General features: G+C 44.1%; 1 protein-coding gene and 1 long non-coding RNA gene across 3 annotated transcripts in view; one reads left to right on the top strand and one right to left on the bottom strand.

Annotated features, from left to right (window-relative positions):
• RAB11FIP4 (RAB11 family interacting protein 4) overlaps positions 1-15,471 on the top strand; it is a 24,576-nt gene extending 9,105 nt beyond the window's left edge. The window contains exons 3-15 of the mRNA XM_072414023.1: positions 209-288; positions 8,202-8,425; positions 8,564-8,752; positions 9,564-9,698; positions 10,623-10,658; positions 10,746-10,845; positions 11,469-11,572; positions 12,050-12,190; positions 12,317-12,398; positions 12,582-12,719; positions 12,979-13,137; positions 13,430-13,573; positions 14,003-15,471. Coding sequence (XP_072270124.1) covers positions 209-288; positions 8,202-8,425; positions 8,564-8,752; positions 9,564-9,698; positions 10,623-10,658; positions 10,746-10,845; positions 11,469-11,572; positions 12,050-12,190; positions 12,317-12,398; positions 12,582-12,719; positions 12,979-13,137; positions 13,430-13,573; positions 14,003-14,119 — 1,649 coding nt within the window. The 3' untranslated portion in view covers positions 14,120-15,471. The remainder of the gene's footprint in view (positions 1-208; positions 289-8,201; positions 8,426-8,563; positions 8,753-9,563; positions 9,699-10,622; positions 10,659-10,745; positions 10,846-11,468; positions 11,573-12,049; positions 12,191-12,316; positions 12,399-12,581; positions 12,720-12,978; positions 13,138-13,429; positions 13,574-14,002) is intronic.
• A 4,365-nt stretch (positions 15,472-19,836) lies between these two features.
• LOC140332425 (uncharacterized) overlaps positions 19,837-24,422 on the bottom strand; it is a 9,069-nt gene continuing 4,483 nt past the window's right edge. Inside the window, exons 2-3 of one of the 2 annotated variants that reach the window (XR_011921115.1) lie at positions 20,211-20,349; positions 19,837-20,031 (exon numbers count right to left, since the gene is read on the bottom strand). This is a non-coding gene — a long non-coding RNA (uncharacterized lncRNA). Of the gene's footprint in view, positions 20,032-20,210; positions 20,804-24,422 lie in introns of those variants that run through there. The other variant, XR_011921114.1, reaches the window with a different exon arrangement.

Genomic DNA, 24,422 nt, shown 5'->3' on the forward strand with positions numbered 1-24,422 from the left:
TGACGTATCCTGTGATGGTACACGACGTATCCTGTGATGGTACACGACGTATCCTGTGATGGTACACTGAGTCCCCGAGCACACAGTAACATGATATCAGTCTGTATAATAAAGGGGTAATGAGAGATAAATGATCATTATTCTGTAATGTCTGCGGGTGAATGGTGGCATCATATGGGTGATGTTCTGATTCTCTGATTTCTCCCAGGGTGTAACCAGCTGCTGAGAGGAGTGCTGGGGATGAATCCTCCACCATACCAGGGGCAATATGCAGAATATTACTACGAGGTGAGTCCATGGATAAATCTGTGCAGCATGTTGTCACCTCCAGGCATTTATTTGTATTCCCCTGGAAATCTCTAGGATGTATGTAGTCTGCAGCTGTATTTGTATGAGAAGAGCTCAGTATATATAATAGAATATTAAATCTGCAATATATGAATTGCATCCTTGCCAGGGAGGATTCTGGGAGAGCCAGATCAGACCATTAGATAATGCCAACATCCTGACATCAATGGAGACACAATATAGAGATGGGGGCCATAGGGATAAAAGGAACGAGTGCAATGGGGATACTAAGAATTACACCTGGGGTACAGGACAAGAGAAGTAGTACTGTGCAGAGCCCATACATACAGAATAAGAACAGATACCGAGAATTACACCCGGGTTAAAGAAGGACACATCTAGGGTAGACAGGTATGGGGGCACACAGGTATGATGTAATCCTTACTCCGGGGACACATCTAGGGGTACACAGGTATGATGTAATCCTTACCCCGGGGACACATTTAGGGGCACACAGGTATGAAGTATTCCTTACCCTGGGGACACATCTAGGGGTACACAGGTATGGGGCACACAGGTATGATGTAATCCTTACTCCGGGGACACATCTAGGGGTACACAGGTATGGGGGCACACAGGTACACAGGTATGCCTCTAGACTCAGGCTGTGTGCAGCATGTTAGAAGGTAACACCACCTGCATTATAGCGCCCCTCTCAGCCTCCTCCTAGCAGTACAATGGTCCCTTGTAGCAGTGACACCCAGTGGTTCAGTTACAATGTTACACCATGAAATATTTATGTGCTGAGTGCCAAAGACCCTGAGCTTTGTTACCAGGCAACCAGTGCAGGGGGGAATTACCCCCAGGCAGGGGGACACAGGAGTGGAGTGATGCCAGAGCAGCTGCAATGCTTTGTGGGTCACACACCATGCTCAGTCCTAACAGCAGACATTCTCCAGCATGCTGGGCATTCCGAGCCATCGCCACACCTATATCAGACACAGCACAAGTGTATGGGAAAAGAATACACAGAATATATGTAGGGGGACATGTAGGGGACACACAGAACACGTGTAGGGGGACATGTAGAGGACACGTGTAGGGGAGGGCTGCATCCACTACCCAACATGCAGCCCCATGGATTATGTGAGCACCATGTGAGGGGTAATAACTATGTATGTATTGCAGGAGGTTCTCACTTGTCCTATTGGAGGGACTTCCCTTCATTTCCTGTCCCAGGAGTCCAGCAGGAAGTGAAATCTCTTGTCACCATAACAGGTGTCCCCATTGAAGGATTTCCCTCTACAGGTCCCCTTAGGAAGATTTTCACTCTCTCCATAGATTGTTGTCACCAGGCAGCTCCATTGCAAGATCTCACCTTCTGTAATATTTTGTATAGAAATGGTGCATTCCCCCAGCGGGGACACAGCAATAACAAGGTGCCATGGTCAGTGTTATTGGGGGGTTCAGTCCCTCTGACCCCTGATATTTGTGATATTACAATGGGTGTGCGGGGTTGCATTGTATCCATGCGGCGTCTCATCATGCGCTGCATTTTAGGCCCAGTCTCCAGGAGTTCACTAATATTCACCAGGCTGCGGCTCCTGCAATCTGCCTGAAGATCAATTCCCGGGGCCACCACACTGCAGCCATAACAAGGGGGCCCATTCTATCCCGGGGATTTATGCTGGGGTATTTTAGTAGATTGGGGATCACTCACACCCCAGGGGATTTCTGTCTGTGATCCCACCAACCAACCTGCACATTGCCCCCTCAGGATGATGCACAGTGCCCATACAGCACCCACTATACAGGGCCCATCATACAGCGCCCACCATACAGTGCCCATCATACAGTCCTCTCACAGTGCCCACCATACAGCGCCCACCATACAGTGCCCATCATACAGGGCCTATCATACAGCGCCCACCATACAGTGCCCATCATACAGTCCTCTCACAGTGCCCACCATACAGTGCCCATCATACAGGGCCTATCATACAGCACCAATCATACAGTGCCCACCATACAGCACCCGTCATACAGGGCCTATCATACAGTGCCTATCATACAGTCCTCTCACAGTGCCCACCATACAGTGCCCATCATACAGTCCTCTCACAGTGCCCACCATACAGTGCCTATCATACAGTCCTCTCACAGTGCCCACCATACAAGGCCCATCATACAGTCCTCTCACAGTGCCCACCATACAGGGCCTATCATACAGCGCCCGTCATACAGTGCCCAGGTAAAGCTGCCCCCCTGCCGGGCACTGCACTCAGCACTGGAGGCAGGACGGTGACTACACTGTATAGCACAATGTGTGGTGTATGTATGTATGGTGTATGCAGGTGTGTATGTATGGTATGTGGATGTTGTGTGTATGTAGATGTGTGTGTGTGTATGTAGATGTGTGTGTATCTGTGGTGTATGTAGGGGTGTGTGTGTGTGGGTGTGTATGGTGTATGTAGATGTGTGTGTAGGTGTTGTGTATGTAGATGTGTATGTGTGTGGTGTATGTATATGTGTGTGTCTGTTGTGTATGTAGACGTGTATGTATGGTGTATGTAGATGTGTGTGTTGTGTATGTGTGGTGTATGTAGATGTATATGTGTGGTGTATGTAGATGTGTGTGTATGTGTAGTGTATGTAGATGTGTGTGTATGTGTGTGTGGTGTATGTAGATGTGTGTAGTGTGTGTGTGTATGTGTGTGTGGTGTATGTAGATGTGTGTGTGTGTGTATGTAGGTTTTGTGTATGTAGATGTGTATGTGTGTGTGTAGGTGTTGTGTATGTACATGTGTGGTGTATGTATGGTGTATGTAGATATGTGTAGTGTATGTGTGTAGGTGTTGTGTATGTAGATGTGTGTGTATCTGTGGTGTATGTAAGCGTGTGTGTGTGTGGGTATGTCTGGTGTGTGTGTAGGTGTTGTGTATGTAGATGTGTGTGTGTTGTGTATGTAGATGTGTGTGTGTAGGTGTTGTGTATGTAGATGTGTGTGTGTTGTGTATGTAGATGTGTGTGTGTGGTGTATGTAGATGTGTGTAGTGTGTGTGTTGTGTATGCGTGTGTGGTGTATATAGATGTGTAGGTGTTGTGTATGTGTGTGTATGTAGATGTGTGTGTGTGTGTAGGTGTTGTGTATGTGTAGGTGTGGTGTATGTAGATATGTGTAGTGTATGTGTGTAGGTGTTGTGTATGTAGATGTGTGTGTGTGTGTATACACCCCACACTATCCATATACACCCCACCCAAATACACCCCACACTATCCATATACACCCCACTACACCCTGCGCCACCCATATACACCCCACACCATCCATATACACCCCAATACACCCTGTGCCACCCATATACACCCCACACCATCCATATATACCCCAATACACCCTGTGCCACCCATATACACCCTGCAGCATCCATATACACCCCAATACACCCTGTGCCACCCATATACACCCTGCACCATCCATATACACCCCAATACACTCTGTGCCACCTATATACATCCCACACCATCCATATACACCCCAATACACCCTGTGCCACCCATTTACACCCCACACCATCCATATAAACCCCAATACACCCTGTGCCACCCATATACCACCTGCATCATCCATATACACCCCAATACACCCTGTGCCACCCATATACACCCTGCACTATACATATACACCCCAATACACCCTGTACCACCCATTTACCCTCCGCATCATCCATATACACCCTGCGCCACTCATATAAACCCTGCACCATACATATACACCCCAATACACCCTGTGCCACCCATATACACCCTGTGCCACCCATATACACCCCGCACCATCCATTTATAACCTAATACACCCTGTGCCATCTATATTCACCCCGCACCATCCATATATACCCCAATACACCCTGTGCCACCCATATACACCCTGTGCCACCCAATTTCACCCTGCACCACCCATATACACCCCAATACACCTCGCACCATCCATATACACCCCAGTATACCCTGTGCCACCCATTTACTTCCCGCACCATCCATATACACCCCAGTACACCCTGTGCCACCCATATTCACCCCAATACACTCTCTGCCACCCATATACACCCCACACCATCCATATGATCCCCAATACACCTTGTGCCACCCATAAACGCCCCGCACCATCCATATACACCCTGCGCCACCCATATACACCCCACACCATACATATACACTCCGCAACATCCATATACACCCTGTGCCACCCATCTACACCCCAATACACAGTGCACTGTATACATCTACCCAAGGATGTCTGCAATCACCCCGATCATCTACACCCCGACCACACCATTGTCCTGATCAACCATACAGGGGGTACTATCACCCCAATACACCCTGTGCCACTCATATACACCCTAATAAACCTCGCACCATCCATCTACAACCCAATACACCCTGTGCCACCCATATAGACCCCGCACCATACATATACACCCTGTGCCACCCATATATACCCCAATACACCTCACACTATCCATCTACAACCCAATACATCCTGTGCCACCAACATCTGCCTTATTACACTCTGCACCATCGAAGATCTTCATGTTACACCCCACACCATCCATATTCACCCCAATACACCCTGCACTGTTATACATCAGGCCCCAACAATTACCACACTTCATGTAATCTCCCCAGTATACCCTGCCATATATGAGACACATACACTCTCCAGGTCTGTCTGTACCTCACATTCACCCAGTTACAATGTCCCTGGCCTGTCCCAGCCGTTACAGATAATGGGGTTTTTGTTATATGGAAGTTGAGTGTTGTTTTTGGCCGGTGTGTAGGGTGAGGAAGTTCCTGTGTAACACATATCTCCTGTGTATCTGCACAATGTTTACTTAGTAACACAACTGTGTGTGTACAAGGCTGCAACTCGGGTTAGGTAATGTTAAGCCAGATTGTACCTACCTAGCCAGGGACACTGCAGATTGGTCGCTCTTATCCAGAATGTCAGATTGTTGTGTATGTAGACCGGATCTTTTCTGCAATCTCCTGAGATCTCACCAATGGCAGAACAGATTGTGACTTTATCGCTTTGTGACACACGTGTGAAATATTTATATTGCTGCAATGTGAAGTCATCGCTGTACAGAGGAGTGACTATGGCTGTGCACAACAAGAATCACGTATTCTGACCCAAGGAGCTCACAGTCTATATAGGTGTATGAATCACGTATTCTGACCCAAGGAGCTCACAGTCTATAGGTGTATGAATCACGTATTCTGACCCAAGGAGCTCACAGTCTATCACAATCTAAAGCCAATCTTACTGTAACCCAAAAAGCTCACATCCTACAGCTAGACAGATGATATTTCACCCACAAGGAGTGAATAATATTAAGGGTTTGTAAATCATATGTTTCTGCCCCAATGTCCTTAAATTCTGGGGGATAGGAATCCTCTCCTGGGTCACAGAGCTTACAATCTAGACACAATAATGCTCAGTACGGCCGTCATTGGGTCTGAGCTGAGAACAGATCTGCTGAGTTCTGGGTCTGAGTGTGTCACCTACAACAATTGTGACATTTGCAGCCGCTGTGTCTCTGTAGGTTACTGTGTACGCTCCACTTACACTTCACACCAATCACACCAGGCTGGGCAGGGTGGTAATGACAAAACTTGTCACCCATTGCATCACCTATAGCAGGGACAGAAAGTCAAAGCCAGAAATAAGTCTGACATTTTACCTGTTTACATGAAGTTGAATGGTAGCAGACCCAATGGAGGACACAGGGAGAATGTAAAGTACAAAATGCATACACTATAGTCCAGGCCTAGTAATCCTCATACACAATGGTTAGACGTCTACAATGTCTGCTGAAGTAAACAATTGCTCAAAACTTGACATGTGTGCAACATCTAACAACAGCTGCACCCACGGCCCATGGTTGGTGTCAGGAATCTGGTGGGGGGATTTGTTGGTTGTTTCCATCTTCAGCCATTTGTCGGTATGAGTAATCTGACAACCCCAAAGCAGGCAGGGAAAGCAGAAGAGAGTTGTGACGGTTCATGTTGTCAGTGGATCCCATGACGTCTATATGACCGTCATTCAAAATAATCCCATCCAGGGAACTTCTTCTTCCTACTATATGTCCAACCTCCATGTATGGCAAAGTCTTCCTCATACTATCCAAATCTGATAAAATCCCTTACAGCTGGAGCTGTGAGATGGAATAGATGATGGGATCTGCATGGCTTGCTTTGTCCTAAACGACAACCTCTGCAGCCAATAAAGATCTTTTCCTGCAGGGACCCCAATACTGTTTTAGGTATGAAGTCCAATCGTGCTAAAAGCAAGTAAATCTAAAAACCATGGCCAGTCCTTCCTCCTGAAGTGTCTAAACAGGTGATCCAATCCCCGGTATGTACACCATGTCCTGCCAGAATCCAGAAAACCTGGATCCCGTGCTGCAGGATTATTAACCTGTTGTCTCCTCTTCTCATGAAATAAATTACTGGTAGGGAATCTGGCCCGGTATACAACAATCTGCCAGGAGGAAGTGTTTGTAGGAGGAGATTACTGAGCACTGGAGGCTGCTGGACTACTGTATGGAGGTGTATAGATGGCTGCCAATGCTGTGTGCAGATGTCTCCATACACATGAATGGGGGTGAAGTGACCCCTACATATCACATCCATGCTAAGCAGCTCTGAATGCAGCAAAATGACCATACAAAGCATTACTCTGCAACTCATAGAGCTGTAATGTGTATGGGAGCTGCATTACTTTATTATTCCAAGATGTCATTCACAATAATTATCTGGATGGAACACTCAGCGCTACAAAGCTAACATATTCACAATGTCCAAACATTTCCTCTCAGATCTGCTCACTCATCACTAATATGGCCAGGAATGTCTGCAGAACCCCTCCCCCACATCCCTGCCACCACACCATCATTTTCTGTGTGTATGGACACAGTACTACTTCTCTTGCCCTGTACCCCCCATGTCATTCTCAGTATCTGTTCTCTGTATGTATGGACCCTGCACAGTACTACTTCTCTTGTCCTGTACCCCCCATGTCTGGTCCTGTGGGACTATATTGGTTCTGTTGGGTTGAATATTGTGGTGCGGTGCTCTGGGACTATATTGGTTCTGTTGGGTTGAATATTGTGGTGCGGTGCTCTGGGACTATATTGGTTCTGTTGGGTTGAATACTGTGGTGTGGTCCTGTGGGACTATATTGGTTCTGTTAGAACAGTTGGTCTGATGAAAGGTTTTAGTAGTCAGTGTGTGATGATTGGAGACACGGTGACAGTTCTCCCAGAACCTCATACCACATGATCCGATGATGAACGGACTGTTAGCGAGTTATTGGGAATTGCGGTCACAGATTGGTGCATTGAACTAAGAAGCAGCTAAATATAGAGCGTATGTCCCACCGTGCTCTAAATATTGTATGAATGTGTGAGGCAGAGCCAGAATATGTGAATGATTCCCCGTCACTCCATAAGACGCATCCAGGCATGAATATTTTATGGCAGTGACCTTTCTCCTCACCTGCTGCTATCAATCAGAAAACGTTTGTCACGGCCTCTCTGTGTGTATTTGGGTCATTCTCCTATTAATAGATCCGTGTGCTCTGCATAGGTTGTGTCAATGTACAGCCGCTGTGAGGGGGAATCTTCAGGCAATATTATCACTGGTGGGAATATTTCATCATTCGGTGGTCAGGAGCCGGCTCTTTATTTTTACAATACACATTGCCATAAATCTTTCTGTTTGCTGATTCCAGAGAGTTAAATCCTGGCCAAGTTCTTTTATTCCATTTTATAATAACTTGTTGTATAAAATCATTGTGTGTTTGGTATATAACATTGCCCAGTGTTGGCTTTATCTGTTTGTGTCATTACCAGAAGAGTCCCATCACTCAAGGGATGTATGTTGAGGCGGAGGCCACATTTAGTGACTCTGAGCTCTTCCCGGACGAGGAGAGTTTAATAATGGGGCAACAAGATGTCCACCACGAATCAGACTTGGACAGCGCCATTGAGAGCACGCCGAGCTCAGAGGTTTCTGATGAATGCCGGAGCGATGAGAAGGCAGAGGATGTAGCGGGGCTCTACCTTCCCGGAGATCGGTAAGTGGAAATCATGTTATCTGTAAGGAGGACAATAAAATCATCCCTGTTCAGTACTATATCCGGTTCTGAATTATTGGGCCAGCAGCAATGCTACAGTTTAGTTTTGTCTCATGACTGTTCTAATTTTCCTTTCAGAAACCTTCTGAATCCTTTGACCTTGTCAGAGTTCTCCGGCCATTCTACGGCCTCTGTGATTAGTGCTGAGGAACAATTTGAGGACTATGGGGAAGGGGATGATGTGGATTACACCCCCAGCAGTCCTTGTCCTGATGATGAAAGTCGAACTAACGCCTTCTCTGACCTGGGGTCCTCCGTCCCCTCCAGGTGAGCACTTTACAGTGGACATTGCACTGTGCCCGCAGCTGTCTTGGGGCTCCAGGAGTCCTCTGCCAGGTCCTGGAGTGCTAGGGACAAATTCTTGCTGTGTTGACACACATGGACAGAACCTTTTCATCTACAACGTTCTTCAGATGGCCCGGTCTCTGAGCAGATATCTTCACGCCATTCTGTCTATGGCCAGACTTGGTTGTTGGTGGTTAGTTGGCTGAGAACGTTTCCAGAATTTGGGGTTCTTGATGCTGATTGACGAGTCCCCCAGAATGGTCCATTAGAGTATGCCTGCCTGCAGGCTCTTGTTGTTACATTACTAACATATAAGGAATACCTGTGTATATATTAAAGTATTATATGTGTACTATGTATGACATTCTCTCCGTGGAAAGTTTAGTTTGGTTTGTTCAGCCATCTTTGTTCTCTGATAAGGATTTTATAGCAAGAAGCTGATCTGCAGCCTTCAGATGCCATGTTTATGACTATTTCCATAAAGAGTTCCCTGTGCGGGAATGCATACAGATATACAGCAATGTCATCTATTGATTATAGGGCTGGATGATTTACAAGTCTTATCTATGTATAGTGGCAGCTGCGCCTGGCACCATAGTGAATGTTTACCTGGATTTGCATTACTGGTGAACATTCCCAAACCTGATCAGCACCAGCTCACACTATTAAGAAGTGCAAATGTCCCCATTCCAGGTCACAACATCTGTGACATGATTACATAAAAGGATCTCTAGAATCTACAAAATATTTATCTCAATGTGCACACAATGCCAATGATGTGTCTCTCTCACAGTGCCGGGCAGACACCTCGTAAAATGAGACACATGTACAACAGCGAGTTACTGGACATGTATTGTACGCAGTGCTGCAAGAAGATCACCCTGCTCAATGACCTGGAGGCCCGACTGAAGAACCTCAAAGCCAACAGGTGACTTTCCCCATTTACAAATGATTTCATGGGCTATAGCTTTATATGGGCTATATTGCTAGAACTAATCCTTCTGCTAAATGTAGTGGGGATCAGGCTCCGGTACAATGGATATGTGAGATAACACAAATCTAAATAAGAACATTATCCAGTATTAGGCTACGTACACACGTCAGATAATTCTTGTCTGATAATGGGCTGATATTGGAGAAGAATCTGTGTACGGCACAGCGTTCGGGACAACCGTCCTGACGGATCAACAGACGAGGAATGTTCGTAATGAATATGAAGGGGAGAGAGGACAGCTGGGTGCCGCTCCATTGTTCTCCCCTCTCCATAGAGCAGAATGGTGATGTATGTAGAGAGCTCATTTATGCATCATACAATCGTGAAACGACAATTATTGCACGTGTGTACCCAGCCTAACACATGGAATGCTAACTTACATGTACAAAACACATGAAGAGAAAGCTAGGCAGGGTGACCACATGTAGTTCATTGATTAAACAAAGATCCCTAGTGGGGAGGTTCATGGAGACCTGACAACTGGCTATATACATGGTCACCTCTAGCAGGATATTCATGGAAATGACATTATAACACAATGCTAAACGTTTCCCTTCTGCTTTGTAACAAAGGCCTGGAGGGACAAAAGTTAAAGGAAAAGTGATGGTATGGCCCAGGTGGAGGTAACAATAGGGTCTGCCCAGGTGTAAAAGGTGGAACAAGTGCAGGATTCAGGCTTGGGTGAAAGGTGTACCAGGATCTATCCTGGGTGAATGGTGCAATGGGGTCAGGCCCAGGTGGACAGAGCAATGTGGTCTGGCCAGGGCGGATGGTACCACTGGGCCAGCTCCAGGATGAATGCTGTGATTGTGATGTTCATTCTCTAGGTATTTATTTGTTATTATCTTTCACCTACAGCCCAAACAGAAAGATCTCCAGCACAGCATTTGGGAGGTAAGTTACATAAATGTAAAGCTTTTTTATAATGTGGCTTTGGATCAGGAGTTGTGACTTGTAAGTTGTGTGACCTTTGTTTTTCAGGCAACTCTTTCACAACAGTAACCTGAGCAGCAGTAATGGCAGCACAGAGGATCTCTTCCGTGACAGCATCGACTCGTGTGACAATGACATCACAGAGAAGGTGACAAATGATTAACATTCTCCTTTTATGGTTGGCAAAAAAATAATTTGTCAGGGTGACACCTCTTCCACTTCCTTTATTATTATTATTAAACAGGATTTATATAGCGCCAACATATTACGCAGCGCTGTACATTAAATACCTTTACCTTGTGGTCTCCCCTGTCCTCCCCCTGCCCGGTCAGATTTCTATAAACCATCCTAAGTCAATCTCCACCGTACAGCCAAACTTTAGGTTGCCCTTTAATGACTCCGCTAAAAATTTCTGTCTCTGTAAAGCAGAATTAGGTTGACTCCTGATTTCCTGATTAGCAATTCCCACTCTAGAAATCATTGAGATAATCTTCCCTGTTTATGTCACATTGTGAAGCTGCATTAACATATTCATATATTATTTGCCCCATATGAGGCAAAAGGTAATATAAAACTGGGTGTAAAGTAGTTGTGTGGCGGCCCCTGGTGGCAGGAGCAGCTGTGACAACAGCAGAAAGCTCTTGTCATTATTGGTTATTTTAGAGTTAATGTTCTTCCCTGCTGGCTGCCTTCTGGACCTGCAGAAATCATAGGGGTAATACAAATGTAAATACATTTATTGTATAAAATCTGCCTGTTCCCTTCTTGCAGGTTAGTTACTTGGAGAAGAAGGTGACAGAGCTGGAAAATGACAATCAGACAAATGGAGACGTCAAGAGCAAATTAAAACATGAAAACACCCAGCTGGTGCATAGGTAAGTCACATACAGGACATGACAAAGAGGGGGGTACAGGTGGTAGATCATTATGACATAACAAGGTGGAGGCAATAGGTGGACTGATTAGGAGACAGACAGTGCATGGAAAAGCTGGGAACAGGTAGTGTCAGAGAGACACGTGAGACACAGGGGACAGGGAAACTAGACACCTGGGGACAGGTGTGTACAAGTGGAGGACAGGGAGGGGGCAGATGAGACACAGGGACAAGGTAGTAAGGGATAGTTACCCCTATGAGGGACAGGAGATGGGCAGAGAATGGAAACATAAGCGGAATGGGCAGATAGACAGACAAGGCATAGGGGCAGCAGACACGATAAAAGGGAGGACAAGATAAAGGGACAGCTGATGAACAGATTGTCAGAGTAGACAGAGGGAAAGGCAGCAGGAGATGACACCCATAGGAAATATTTCGCTCAGATTTGACCCCATGATATATGATTTGTTGTCTTCAGGGTACATGAACTGGAAGAGCTGCTTAAGGACCAGGAGACCAGGTCAGAGCAAATCCTGGATGAGGAGCTGAAGAGACATAGGGAAACATATTCCCGGCTGGAGAAGGAAAGGGGAACAGAGATTGAATTGCTGAATGCCAGGTATACTGGGCAGGGTACAGTCTCTGAGATTCCAGTCCTGCCACACTTTCTCTGTTAGGTCCATGAAGAGAACCTGTCCTATACTCAGATAAGCCTGCAAGTCCCTTTTCTTTGTCTGTGTTTTAGGGTTCAGGAGTTGGAAGAGGAGAATGAAGAGTTACTAACCACCATCACTAGACTGAAGTCTCATACAGAGAAGATAGATGAGGTGAGCAGGAGATCAGAAGCTACCAGGAGAGGGGAACCCACAGAGTGACTTCTTAGGGGTATTTGGGGAAAAAGGGGGAAGCCCAGGCCTATATAACATATTGTGTGTATGTAGTATCTCCCCATTTGCTCACATATCGCTATAATATTTATCCTATAGAAGTTATTGTATCACTTTCCCCAGGAAAGACAGCGCATGTCGGACAAACTGGAAGACACAAGTCTGCGTCTGAAAGATGAGATGGATCTGTACAAGAAATTGATGGATAAACTGAGACAAAACCGCCAGAACTTCCAGCGGGAACGTGAGGCTACACAAGAGGTACAGAAGTAAATGATTATTTCTTACTGTGTGGATGGTGCCTTGACGATAATGATTAGTCTTATATATTGTATGCAGTTTATATTTTTATATTGGGATGTTACGGTCCGGTTCATTCACAAATATAGAAATAGATCAATCACACCATCTCACAATATACATGATATAAATGATAATCATTGCTTTTATCCTGACTCCAAATTACCAGTACAGTGATTTGTGACAACTGTTTTATGAGGAATATTTTTTTCATTTTTAGCTAATTGAAGACCTGCGGAAGGAGTTGGAGCACCTGCAGATGTACCGCTTAGACTGCGAGCGGACTGGCCGGGGACGGAGCTCATCGATGGGATTGTACGAATATAATACCAAAACCCGCGAGACTGAACTGGAGCAAGAGATCAAACGACTAAAACTGGTAATGACTTTCTTATCTCTGGAGGGCGCTATCAGGTTCTTTTTTTTTTTGGTCTTCCATTAATGTAGTCCAGAGGTCTTAAAGAGCCATATAAATAGGGATTGAAAATGACAAACCTACATAATAGAGAAGTACAATGACACCGGAGGAGGAGAGGCCCTTTAGCAAATCCTTAAAAAACAGAAATGTCTTTTTATTAGTTACTTAGAAAGCTAAATTATATTTGAGGTTCAGATAAAACTATAGAGAGGTGAATGCAAACCAATAACTAACCATTGTGCTCCTCTCCCAGGACAACCAGAAGCTTAGAGACCAGAATGATGACCTGAACGGGCAAATTCTCAGCCTCAGCCTATACGAAGCAAAGAATCTCTTCTCTACTCAGACAAAAGCCCAGTCACTGGCAGCCGAGATTGACACCGCCTCAAAGGATGAGGTAAGTTATCCTCCTGAGAGGAATAATGGCAGCCCTGGCCCCCTGGCGTCCCCGGCACGGGAGCAGTTCTGCCCTGGCCCCCTGGCGTCCCCGGCACGGGAGCAGTTCTGCCCTGGCCCCCTGGCGGCCCTGGCCCCCTGGCGTCCCCGGCACGGGAGCAGTTCTGCCCTGGCCCCCTGGCGTCCCCGGCACGGGAGCAGTTCTGCCCTGGCCCCCTGGCGTCCCCGGCACGGGAGCAGTTCTGCCCTGGCCAACTTGTGCCAACTCTGCTCCAGATTCCCCTTAGAAGCATCCCTCTGCTGGCCAGAACCCTTCCCCAGGCATCGCCCCCCTCTTCACAGCATGTGTATGTTGCTGTTTGGGCCACCATGAACAACAAGAAGACAACAAGCAAACTATTCCAACAATTTTTTATCTTTTTCCTTGCAGTTGATGGAAGCTTTGAAAGAACAAGAGGAAATCAACCTGCGCCTGCGGCAATACATGGACAAGATTATTCTGGCCATCCTGGACCACAATCCCTCCATCCTGGAGATCAAACAATGACCACCTGGCTGACACACTCCATAGCAATCATACTTCGATGTCATTGTAGTGCTGTCTGGGGAGCGCTCTGCACACTTTGTTTCCTTCTGATGACACTTTATGACTTGTTGCTGCACGCCTGGATAAAACTGGAAGATACAAACCTTGTATAACTGGAAATATGGATGTCATGGCTCGTAGCATGATGGGAAGACGCCTGATCATGACATGACTCTACCTCTAGATGGACTTTATGTTCCGGTTGGGATACATTTGCTGGAGCTCCAGGTTGGACTTGTTGGTGTTTCTGACAAAAACATCAAAATCCAGATTGCAATTTTCACTCCTACAAGGGCGAGGGTGGTCTTGTGTCGTGTGAATCATTCCACGCCTAAACTGCTGCACCACAACCTAAATACACATATAGAGGGCTTCTCATTCACCCACTGGGGCAATCCCAATGATCACATCATTCCTCCGATTACATTCCTTGTCTGGCAAACCCCGTGTGAGAGAAATTTTCTCTATCCCCGCTGAATATTTCATGTGGAAAATGCAACAGGAGAAATGAGACTCCATATCATAGACACAACTCTATTGCTAGAGAAGCAAAATGTGGAAGTCACTCATATAATAATAAAATGTGCACACCTAGTCATTACCCTGTACACACTACTCCCCCTCACAATAATACGGGGCATAGAAGACACATCGTACCACGTAGACACTGACCCCCGTCCCTTTGTAGGCTGTACATATATTCGGCCAGTATGTTTCAATACTGAATGTATAGCAGATTTTACACACGTACACGTCTTGCACTCATTAATGTTGTTCAGTTGAATGGCGCTGTGCCTTCCTTCTGTACACCGCCACCCTGTATGGTGCCATCCTTTACTGTAAATATGTAAATAAAATAGAATTTCTACACTTTGTGCCACATTGACAAGTACACAGATCTTGTGTTCTTTCTATGGATAAATGGTGTGTAATATGTCGCAGTGTGAAGGACATGCTCGGGGACCACTCATGTACGGGCTTATTTAGGGTATCACGTGAAACATTCTGGAAATGAAGCACATTGTTTTATTGCTCAGCTGGTTCATCCTAGAAGCCCTTGGGTTGGCTGGGAGCTGACCATGTGACATACTTGTGATGTCACCAGTGATCTGATGTCACCAGTGATATGATGTCCTAGTGATAGGTGTTAGCCATCGCCACTCTGTAGGTATGACAGGTACTCTTTAACACCTACATTATCATGATGCACCTATGACCTCATGCAGTGGGCGGCATGTTAATGATACACGTCCTCCCGACATTTCTGAATTGTGTTATGTTTACAATTTGTGTAAATAAATGATTTGATTGTGTGGAGGCTCTGTGTCCTCTCTGTGTGTATGGGGATATATGGGGGGGATAAGGCACCCCACAAATCCTGTTACTATAAGGAAGAGCTGTCCACAGCGGGGGTCACTGGCTTCTCCTCGCATTAGGGGACTGCATTGTTCTGCTATTTCCAACAACAAGCTCTGGAATCGTCATTGGTACAGCGATTCACTGGAAGTGAGAATTTATGGTAAGTTCCAGCAGCTGCCAGGAACCATACACCGCTCCAATCATACTGAGCAGAGGAGCCATTCACCAGAAATCACCATCATTCAGTACACAAGGCAGCAGGAAGTGAACAAAAATATTGTAAAGTCAGCTGATGTCCAGAAAACTTCACATTAAGGTCAGGGCAGGAGGGACTCCGTCAGGCTCAAGCCAAGCTGCTGGCACCCAAACAGTAATCAAAGGATAGTCTAGGGCTGGGGCCAGAGCTGCTATAAGGATTTACATTCCCGAGCAGGGCGCATGGACCATCACTCACCATTTACTCACACTATACAATCACCAGCATTTGTCTTTGCTTCCAACTGACTTCATACTGTTTACAACCTACATGCAATGCCAAATTTTGGTCATTAGATGGCGCATGTTAAAAGAGAGGACAGATTGGTGGGTTGGTGGTTGCACCCATATTGGGTGTGGCAGCTGCTGTTTCTATACAACGGGTGCCCAACAGCTAGATGGCCAAGCCTTGCCTTTCAATATAAACTCCACCATGCACAGGAGATAGGGCCAAGATCTTATTCCTGGAGGAGCATTTAGACTTAGTCATTAAAAGTAGCTAGGGGGCAGTGTCTGTAATCTGTACTGTCAGTATATAGGGGGCAGTGTCTTCCTCTGTTCCTGGATATATAGTGCTGTATGGTGATATAACCCTATAGAACAATGGCTGCCACCTCTCTATGCCCCGGTACCGGACACATGGCACTGTGTGGATTATTGTCAGAGGTGTGGGGAGAAAACGTTTCTTTTACTTTGCAGCTATAGGGGGTTAAGGTGAATGTTGGTAATATGTAGAACAATCTAATGTCTGCTCATTATTCTTGTCTTGTCTGTGAGGGAAATGTCATTTTCACAGCTTCCCAGTGCCAGATAACACATGGAGAGGTGTGAATATGTGCTGCTGTGTGTGCTCACTTTCGTCATCAAATATCACGTCTCCCTGTACCAAGGAATGAATCCACTTTCTACCCTCCTGCAGGAAATCATTGTGTAGTTAGTTTTTTTACCCTCGCCTGTGTAGGACAACAAGTCCCAGTTTCTCCCCCAACCCCTGATAGTGAGAGGGTGACAAATATTTATATATATATTTATATTTCTGCCTCTGCCCTGGAGACTTGTGCTGAAATTGATGGTGAGCTGAACTCTGCGGAGTACCTCTGGGGGTAAAAGTGCAATTTGTCCACTTAGAAGACTTATTTATGCAGAGAAAGTGGAGAAAAAGGAGCACATTGATGGCGTACAATGGTGATCTGTGCGCAGCGCAGAGAGACGTCATTGTCCACCACTAATTCTCAGAATTTATCGCTGACCGTCACAAGTTTTATTTCACAGAACAGGAAATATTGCACGCCACCGCCTCAGCTATTCACTTATATATCTGGTACTGAACACGCACCCGGGACCCAAATATCACCCATCCAGGAATATGGAGGAACCCACGGCTACAACCGGACATCATCCCCCTTTGTTCTCAGAGCCTGGATGGATGATTTGTGGTAAAACTCCAATAATAATAAAATGCCTGCGGCATGTCCTCCCATCACATTGTCTTTATATGATAGACGCCCACCAACCCGATCTAGAAGCTACCTAGACACATAAATTATTCCCCCACTTCACTGTTGGATCTTTCATGGCTTGGGCCATCAGGTAAATAAATTTACTAGTAAAGGGCCACAGGGTTAACCCCTTCTTGTATGGTCGCCTGTGCCATCCATGAACTTGATGGGTGACAAAGATCATGTGATCAGCCGTGATAGGCAGATGAATATTTCTCTGCACCAAGTGAAAGCAAGCACTGAACTTGTAATCTGGTAAAATGAGAAAAGTCCACAGCAGGATTTGCACAGTGCTTCTTGTCATGAGATTCTGTGGTATGAAGCCATTGAGAACATGCTGGCCTGTATAGGATTAGGTTACAGTGAGAAGATGAACCCTAGGATGGAGCCCCGGGCTTGCTGTGGTTGTTTCCCCAGGCCCAGTCCTATATAAATCTATGTAGACTTGTCTGTTCCTATGCAGCATATACCTGTATGTCACCCCCTCCCATCCATGAACGCCTGCAGTGTTCCCGCAGGTTCCCTTGGCAGGGACTGGGCAGAGAATGTCCACTGCTCATTAGCCCGATAAATACCTAATGAGGAGAAATATCAGGTCAGATCATTCTGCAGAATCCTCCATTTACACAAAACTCACCAGGGGCCCTGCCAAGCTAATTCTGATATCTGGGTTATTTCTTTTTATATTTCCCTAATTCCTACCAGAACTTGTGCTTAGAAACTTCAAGGTTAACCCGTTGTGTCCACAGTCACATGATCAGCCATCCTGCCTGTCATTGGGTCAAAGTCAAAAAATGGGGTCATACTTTTATGTTTATGATGTCAGCAAGACGTGAGCAAATAATGATTTCACAAGTACCCTGACATGCTGCTGGCCTAATACATTATATATTTGTAATATAAAATGTATACTGGCCGACCGTGCCATGGGTTGTATGGTAAAGCACAGATCCTCACAGTGACCGCAGGGGAAAATGCTGGCCGATCTCATGTGTGAAAGAAATTACCAAATAAAGGAGTCCCAGCGCTCGAACAAAAACTTTGTGCAGCAGAAGAAAAATATATGCCAATAAAGGGACAGACTTAGGTACTCGTGGTAGCTGTTCTTAGAAACACATTTAAAGCAAACTAATATCACCAGGGAAGGTAAATTCTTTGCAACCCCGAAAGAAGGATTTGTCTGTAGTCTAAATTTGTCTGTAGACTAAATGTTATCAGAATACAATCCTCATTGATTGTTCACAAACCCAGCACTCCCCAGTGCATTGAAATAGTTATTTTATTCAGGGATGGTACCTTAGACAATACAACCTGCAGGAACGGCTGCTCGATATCCGTGAAGGATTTGCCATATATGAAGAAAAAGTCTGGCTATTATCAGACAATGGCTTAATCACCGACTAGAATTGTGACCACCATCATTGTATGACTACCAACCCAGGTGAAAAATGGAGAATTGTTCAATGAAATGATATCCAACACAGGGATGACATAACACCCACAAGGCACAGGACTTCACAAAGCAATGAAATGTGGGATCCTTGTCCTCTGGATTAGATCCCAACCTGATATGACATACAAATATATAAGAATGTCTCAAAGAGTGAGAAAAAACACCTGATTTATACCCCTTTCCCCATTTCTGGAGAACCAGGATTTGCAGGCTATTAGAAGTGTGAATTGAGGTGAATTTGCAATGTAAATAGGAAACAGAACAATACAGAGTTCAGAAGAGACATTTCCTCTATATGAACAATACAGCAAATTCCCGGCACAAGGGAAACACCTGACTCACTATGTAAATGATATACTGACTTATAGACTGCCCATGGGCCTGCAGCCAACAACACAGCCATAGTCATCCCGACATCTGCGGGTCAATGTATATATTATACCAGCTGATTACCCAGCATTGCCCGGGTATTTCTTTATTGCAATCCTATATTATACTATTAGATTAGATTATAAGGTCTCATGGTTGAAATGTCTCTATGCATTTCCAAGTGATGACATACACACATACATACATCCAAATATAGCTCTGACATGTAGCACAGCGCTGTACAAAGATAAACATGCGTTTTGGAGTGATGGTGGAACATACACACATACACATTCATCCAATTTTATATATATAATAAAGATGGTATTATTTGATGAACTACTAAAGACACCCATTTCAGGGCTGGATTCTGATTACAAAAGTTGTGTTGTTTGTATGAGCACATGAACAAATCTCATCTGAAGCTTCCATTATCTTGTGGTTCATCTCCAACCAAGGGAAGAGCAGAATATTATGTACAGGTGAAAAGAGTTTTCACACTTTCTGTAAATCAGTCGCTCAAGTTCAAAAATGGAAGCGGACGTACTGGTGGGTACACAACCTGGCCAGGATTTCAGTGTAGGACACCATGATAGAAGGGTCTGTAGGGGTTCTTTTATTATGACCCCAAAAACATTCAGCATGTACAAAGATCCCACCATGGTATCTGAGCACAATTAGGATGAAGATAAACTATTTTCTGAGAAGGACAAATACAGACACTTAGCTATCACCACACTCCATACTTTATCATTTCATTTATTTCTTTAAAGAAGGATGTAATCAGCCAAAAAGGAGCAATTTGTAGGATCTGCAGCATCCAAATTATCCTGAGCCCACAAATAAATGAAAGAATTTACACAAATAAAGTCAGGATTCCTAACTCCTGGCAGCCATGTCTGTACCTGACGAGGAAACTTTTTCCAATGGAGAATCCCCTGCAAAACAAGCAGAAGAGCGTTAATAGAAAGTGTCATCTGGAGGAATAACTGTACATCAGACACTATTTCCATGTCTTGTCCTTGGGGAGGAGATGTAATAGGCAAGTTTTTTAGCTATATATTATATCAACACCATTATTTCTTGTCACAAAAGCAGATTTGCTGTTTACTCTTACTGGATTTAGCCAATGTCCAGAATGTTTTATGTTGCTGTCTGTAATGGGCCAGCTCCTATCACAGATCACCAGGACACAGCCTCGTCCTCCATATTTTATATATCGGGCCGCAGTCATATAAAGCTCTTCATCCATCCACCTGAAAGGTGAGCTCAGCATATTTGTTATTAAACATTTGTAGGAAAGACAAAATATATACATAAAACTTAATACCAATTGAAAAACAACTAAAATATCGAAACTATAAGAAAAAGTAATTTGGTAAACAACAAAAACATGTAAAGGACAAAATATTTCTCTAAACACGTAATAATGGATTTACAGAGGCTGCCATAAAGGCCTGCTCACATTTCCTTGCATTGTAGCATTATATTCTTTTTATATGTTTGACTTTTGTAGTGCAGTTGTGTCTTGGTTGACATGTAGGGGTGCTAATATAAATAATATGTAAGCCCTTTCTGAAGATGGTCATTTACTGGGTCTAATTCTCTGTCTTTAATGTTTTATAAATGGAGTAAAAATTCACATATTGACAAAATCACCCAAGCATAAGTTAGTCCAGACAATGGCTGAATATTGCAAGAACAAGAAGGATTTTTAGGGGCATTATGACGGCTTCAGTAAAACACAGCTGCCCCTCAAAGTCCTTCATTTTTCTTGCTGCCCTCTAGTCTGGGGTAGTTCCCGTTGTTATACACAGTGTCAGAACAGCTTGCTTGCAGTTTAAACCTCGGCTCTGGAAGCTGTTAGGTAACTTGGTGAATGTTAGATTATTTGTCACTAAAATACAGCAGAAAGCACACAAATCCGAATATTGTCACGTACAATTCTAGAGGCGTTTCATGGCCCTGTGGCCTAGTGGGGGGTATATATATCCACTACGATGATCCGACTCTCCCTGTATAAAATGGCAGCTCCGATATTATCTCTTCACTAAAATATCTCACACATTGCTGAATGTCGCTTTAGGTTTGTTGCTGCTTTACACTACAGCAGCATTTCATTCATTTCTATACGAGGCTTAAGCTTCCATCATCACATAGAATTAAATACAATAATACAATTATAAACCGATCACAGAACTGGGTGTTAAAGGGGTTACACCCGCAAAGCTAATTGATTGAGGGGGGGATTGTCATCATGTGTCATACAATGTGAACACGCTGCCACTTGTATGACTATTGCTGAGTCAGCGATATTTCAGCTACACAGAGATCACATGGCCCCCTCCAGGCACAAAACCAACGTCAATCCCAGCTCACCGAAACATCAGGCCAGCTCGTACGACAACCATATGTGACACAATGTGTCCCTTTACCTTGTCATATTGTCTATGCAAGCTGTCCAGTATATAAATACCCCGAAAAAATATTCATATGTGTATGTAACAAAACAGTAAGCCCATCGGAAAGGCTTTGTGTTAATAAATCAGAAGGTGAGAAAGCAATGATTGGCTGATTTTTGTCAGATTGTCAGATGCCAGATTTGTCAGATGCCAGATTTCAGTATGGTTACATTGAATTTATAGAATCATAAGAAGCCCCAAGAATGATCTGAGCTGCTTCAGAAGCTTCAACCTTTAATAAATGAAATCAAAAAATGGGAATTCTCCATAACATTCCTCAACAAATCCCGGACAAGAATTAGCAAGAGTGAATGTTTAATAAAAGCAATGAATGTGAAAATATACATTAGTGCAGAGGTATGAGATGTGGTATGGGGTACACAGCAAAGCATTATTTGCCCAGTAGCATGAGATATTTAGGATGCATGTTACCATGCATGGGATCCAGAGAATACAAGTTTTATGACAGACCTGGAGGAGTGCATGTTAGGGCAATGTTGGTGGGTACAGAAGTGCACATTGGTGCAATGCTGGCAGGTACAGAAGTGCACGTTGGTGCAATGTTGGTATGTACAGAAGTGCACATATACAGAAGTGCACATTGGTGCAATGTTGGTAGATACAGAAGTGCACATTGGTGCAATGTTGGTAGGTAGAAAAGTGCACATTGGTGCAATGTTGGTAGGTAGAAAAGTGCACATTGGTGCAATGTTGTTAGGTACAAAAGTGGACATTGGTGCAATGTTGGCAGGTACAGAAGTGCACACTGGAGCAATGTTGGTAGGTACAGTTGTGCACGTTGGGGCAATGTAGGCGGGTACAGAAGTGCACATTGGTGCAGTGTTGGCGGGTACAGAAATGTGCAATGGTGAGGAATATAGGGGAAGCACGTAACTTCTTAAAAAAAACCTTGGCACAGTGGATTCAAAGTGCTACATATACTGAAGCTGCTAAACGATATGCATCCTATAGATCTCACACGGTTACACGTATCCTATAGATCTCACACATGGTTACACGCATCCTATAGATCTCACACGGTTACACGTATCCTATTATAGATCTCACACACGATTACACGTATCCTATAGATCTCACACACGGGTACACGTATCCTATAGATCTCACACATCCTATAGATCTCACATATGATTTCATGTATCCAATAGATTTCCACATGGTTACATGCATGCTCTAGATTTCATGCTAAATATCCGGTGTGTAGTTTTTGAAAAATGTATACCTTTTTATAGGTGTAATACAGAAGGAACTCATAATCACATTATACCAACATTAATCTGCAGTATAACATCAGCTGTGCCGCCCCCTCCTGCTTCATACATGTCACTACACCATTAGGACTAGAACAGTTTAACCCTTTACAGACAACTGAAAGTCACACAAGTGCCACAATCAGTCCCAATAAACTGGACCTTTGCCAGCAGTAACCAATCCATGGCCCATTCCTTAATGCCATACTATGCTGTAATATTTAAAACAAAAAATCCAGAAATAAAAAGCACTAACTCTTCTCTTGTCTTTTCTGAGTCCTGGAAGTTTCTGTATTTAATGGTAAAATTGTGTATAACTCCACCCCATACACTGAAATGTCTAGAATAGAGGATAATATGAGCAGCCCGCCATTTCTATAGCAGACAATTCCTAAAACATGAAATCATTTTTCATATATCACGATGGGACAAATACTGTGAGCCCAGAATTAAACATACGAGACATCTGCATCACATAAAAACCTTGTCAACCAAGAACAAAGCAAAAAAATAAAATAACTTTTTGCATATAGTGACCATGACAAGAAATCCCAGAGCCACTCCTATGTGAATCCACCAAATCATAATAACAGCAAATCCGGGCCTGGTATTAATGGCGGGCAAATGTCTGATCAGTTCCTAATATTTTATAACATTGTATATAAAAATATATTATAAATGGGATAAAACATGAAAACAAACCATTTCACACAGCCAAAACCAAGAGGAAAATTCTAAAACATATTCTTATTTTATATTTGGGGTAATGTATATAGGAGACATGTATTTATGTGTCAGTGCAATGTTTTATAGGAATGAAAGCTTCACTAACAATAAACCTTTTCACATGAATCCATGTAAATATACCAATTCCTAATTTATAGGAAGAGTTTTATCATGGATCAGATCTCACTACTAACAATTGGAATAGAACACAAGCTGCACACATGGAATATTACATTACAATACAGCTGATAAAGCAGCACAATAATATCACATCATAGCAATATGGAGAATGCCATGAGGAAGAGAATCCCTTCTCTGAATTAGGGAAGACATGGCAGCCTCCTCCATCCCTCATATCCCACACCAAGTCACATTTCTATGAAATACTGTCATGTGTCTGAGGAGAAAGTCCAGACATGAATAGAGGGATTCACCGGGAATACACACAATATGATTGTATAGCTTGATGTACACAGAATCTATCATGGTGACATGTCACGGTATATATGTCCACACACAGATCTCACACATGGTTACACGCATCCTATAGATCTCACACACGGTTACACGTATCCTATAGATCTCACACACGGTTACACGTACCCTATAGATCTCACACACGGTTTCACATACCCTATAGATCTCACACATGGTTACACGCATCCTATAGATCTCACATACGGTTACACGTATCCTATAGATCTCGCACACGGTTACACGTATCCTATAGATCTCGCACACGGTTACACGTATCCTATAGATCTCGCACACGGTTACACGTATCCTATAGATCTCACACACGGTTACACGCATCCTATAGATCTCACACACGATTACACGAATCCCATAGATCTCACACACGGTTACACG

Source organism: Pyxicephalus adspersus, chromosome 6 (assembly GCF_032062135.1).
Source record: "Pyxicephalus adspersus chromosome 6, UCB_Pads_2.0, whole genome shotgun sequence".
NCBI lineage: Eukaryota > Metazoa > Chordata > Amphibia > Anura > Pyxicephalidae > Pyxicephalus > Pyxicephalus adspersus.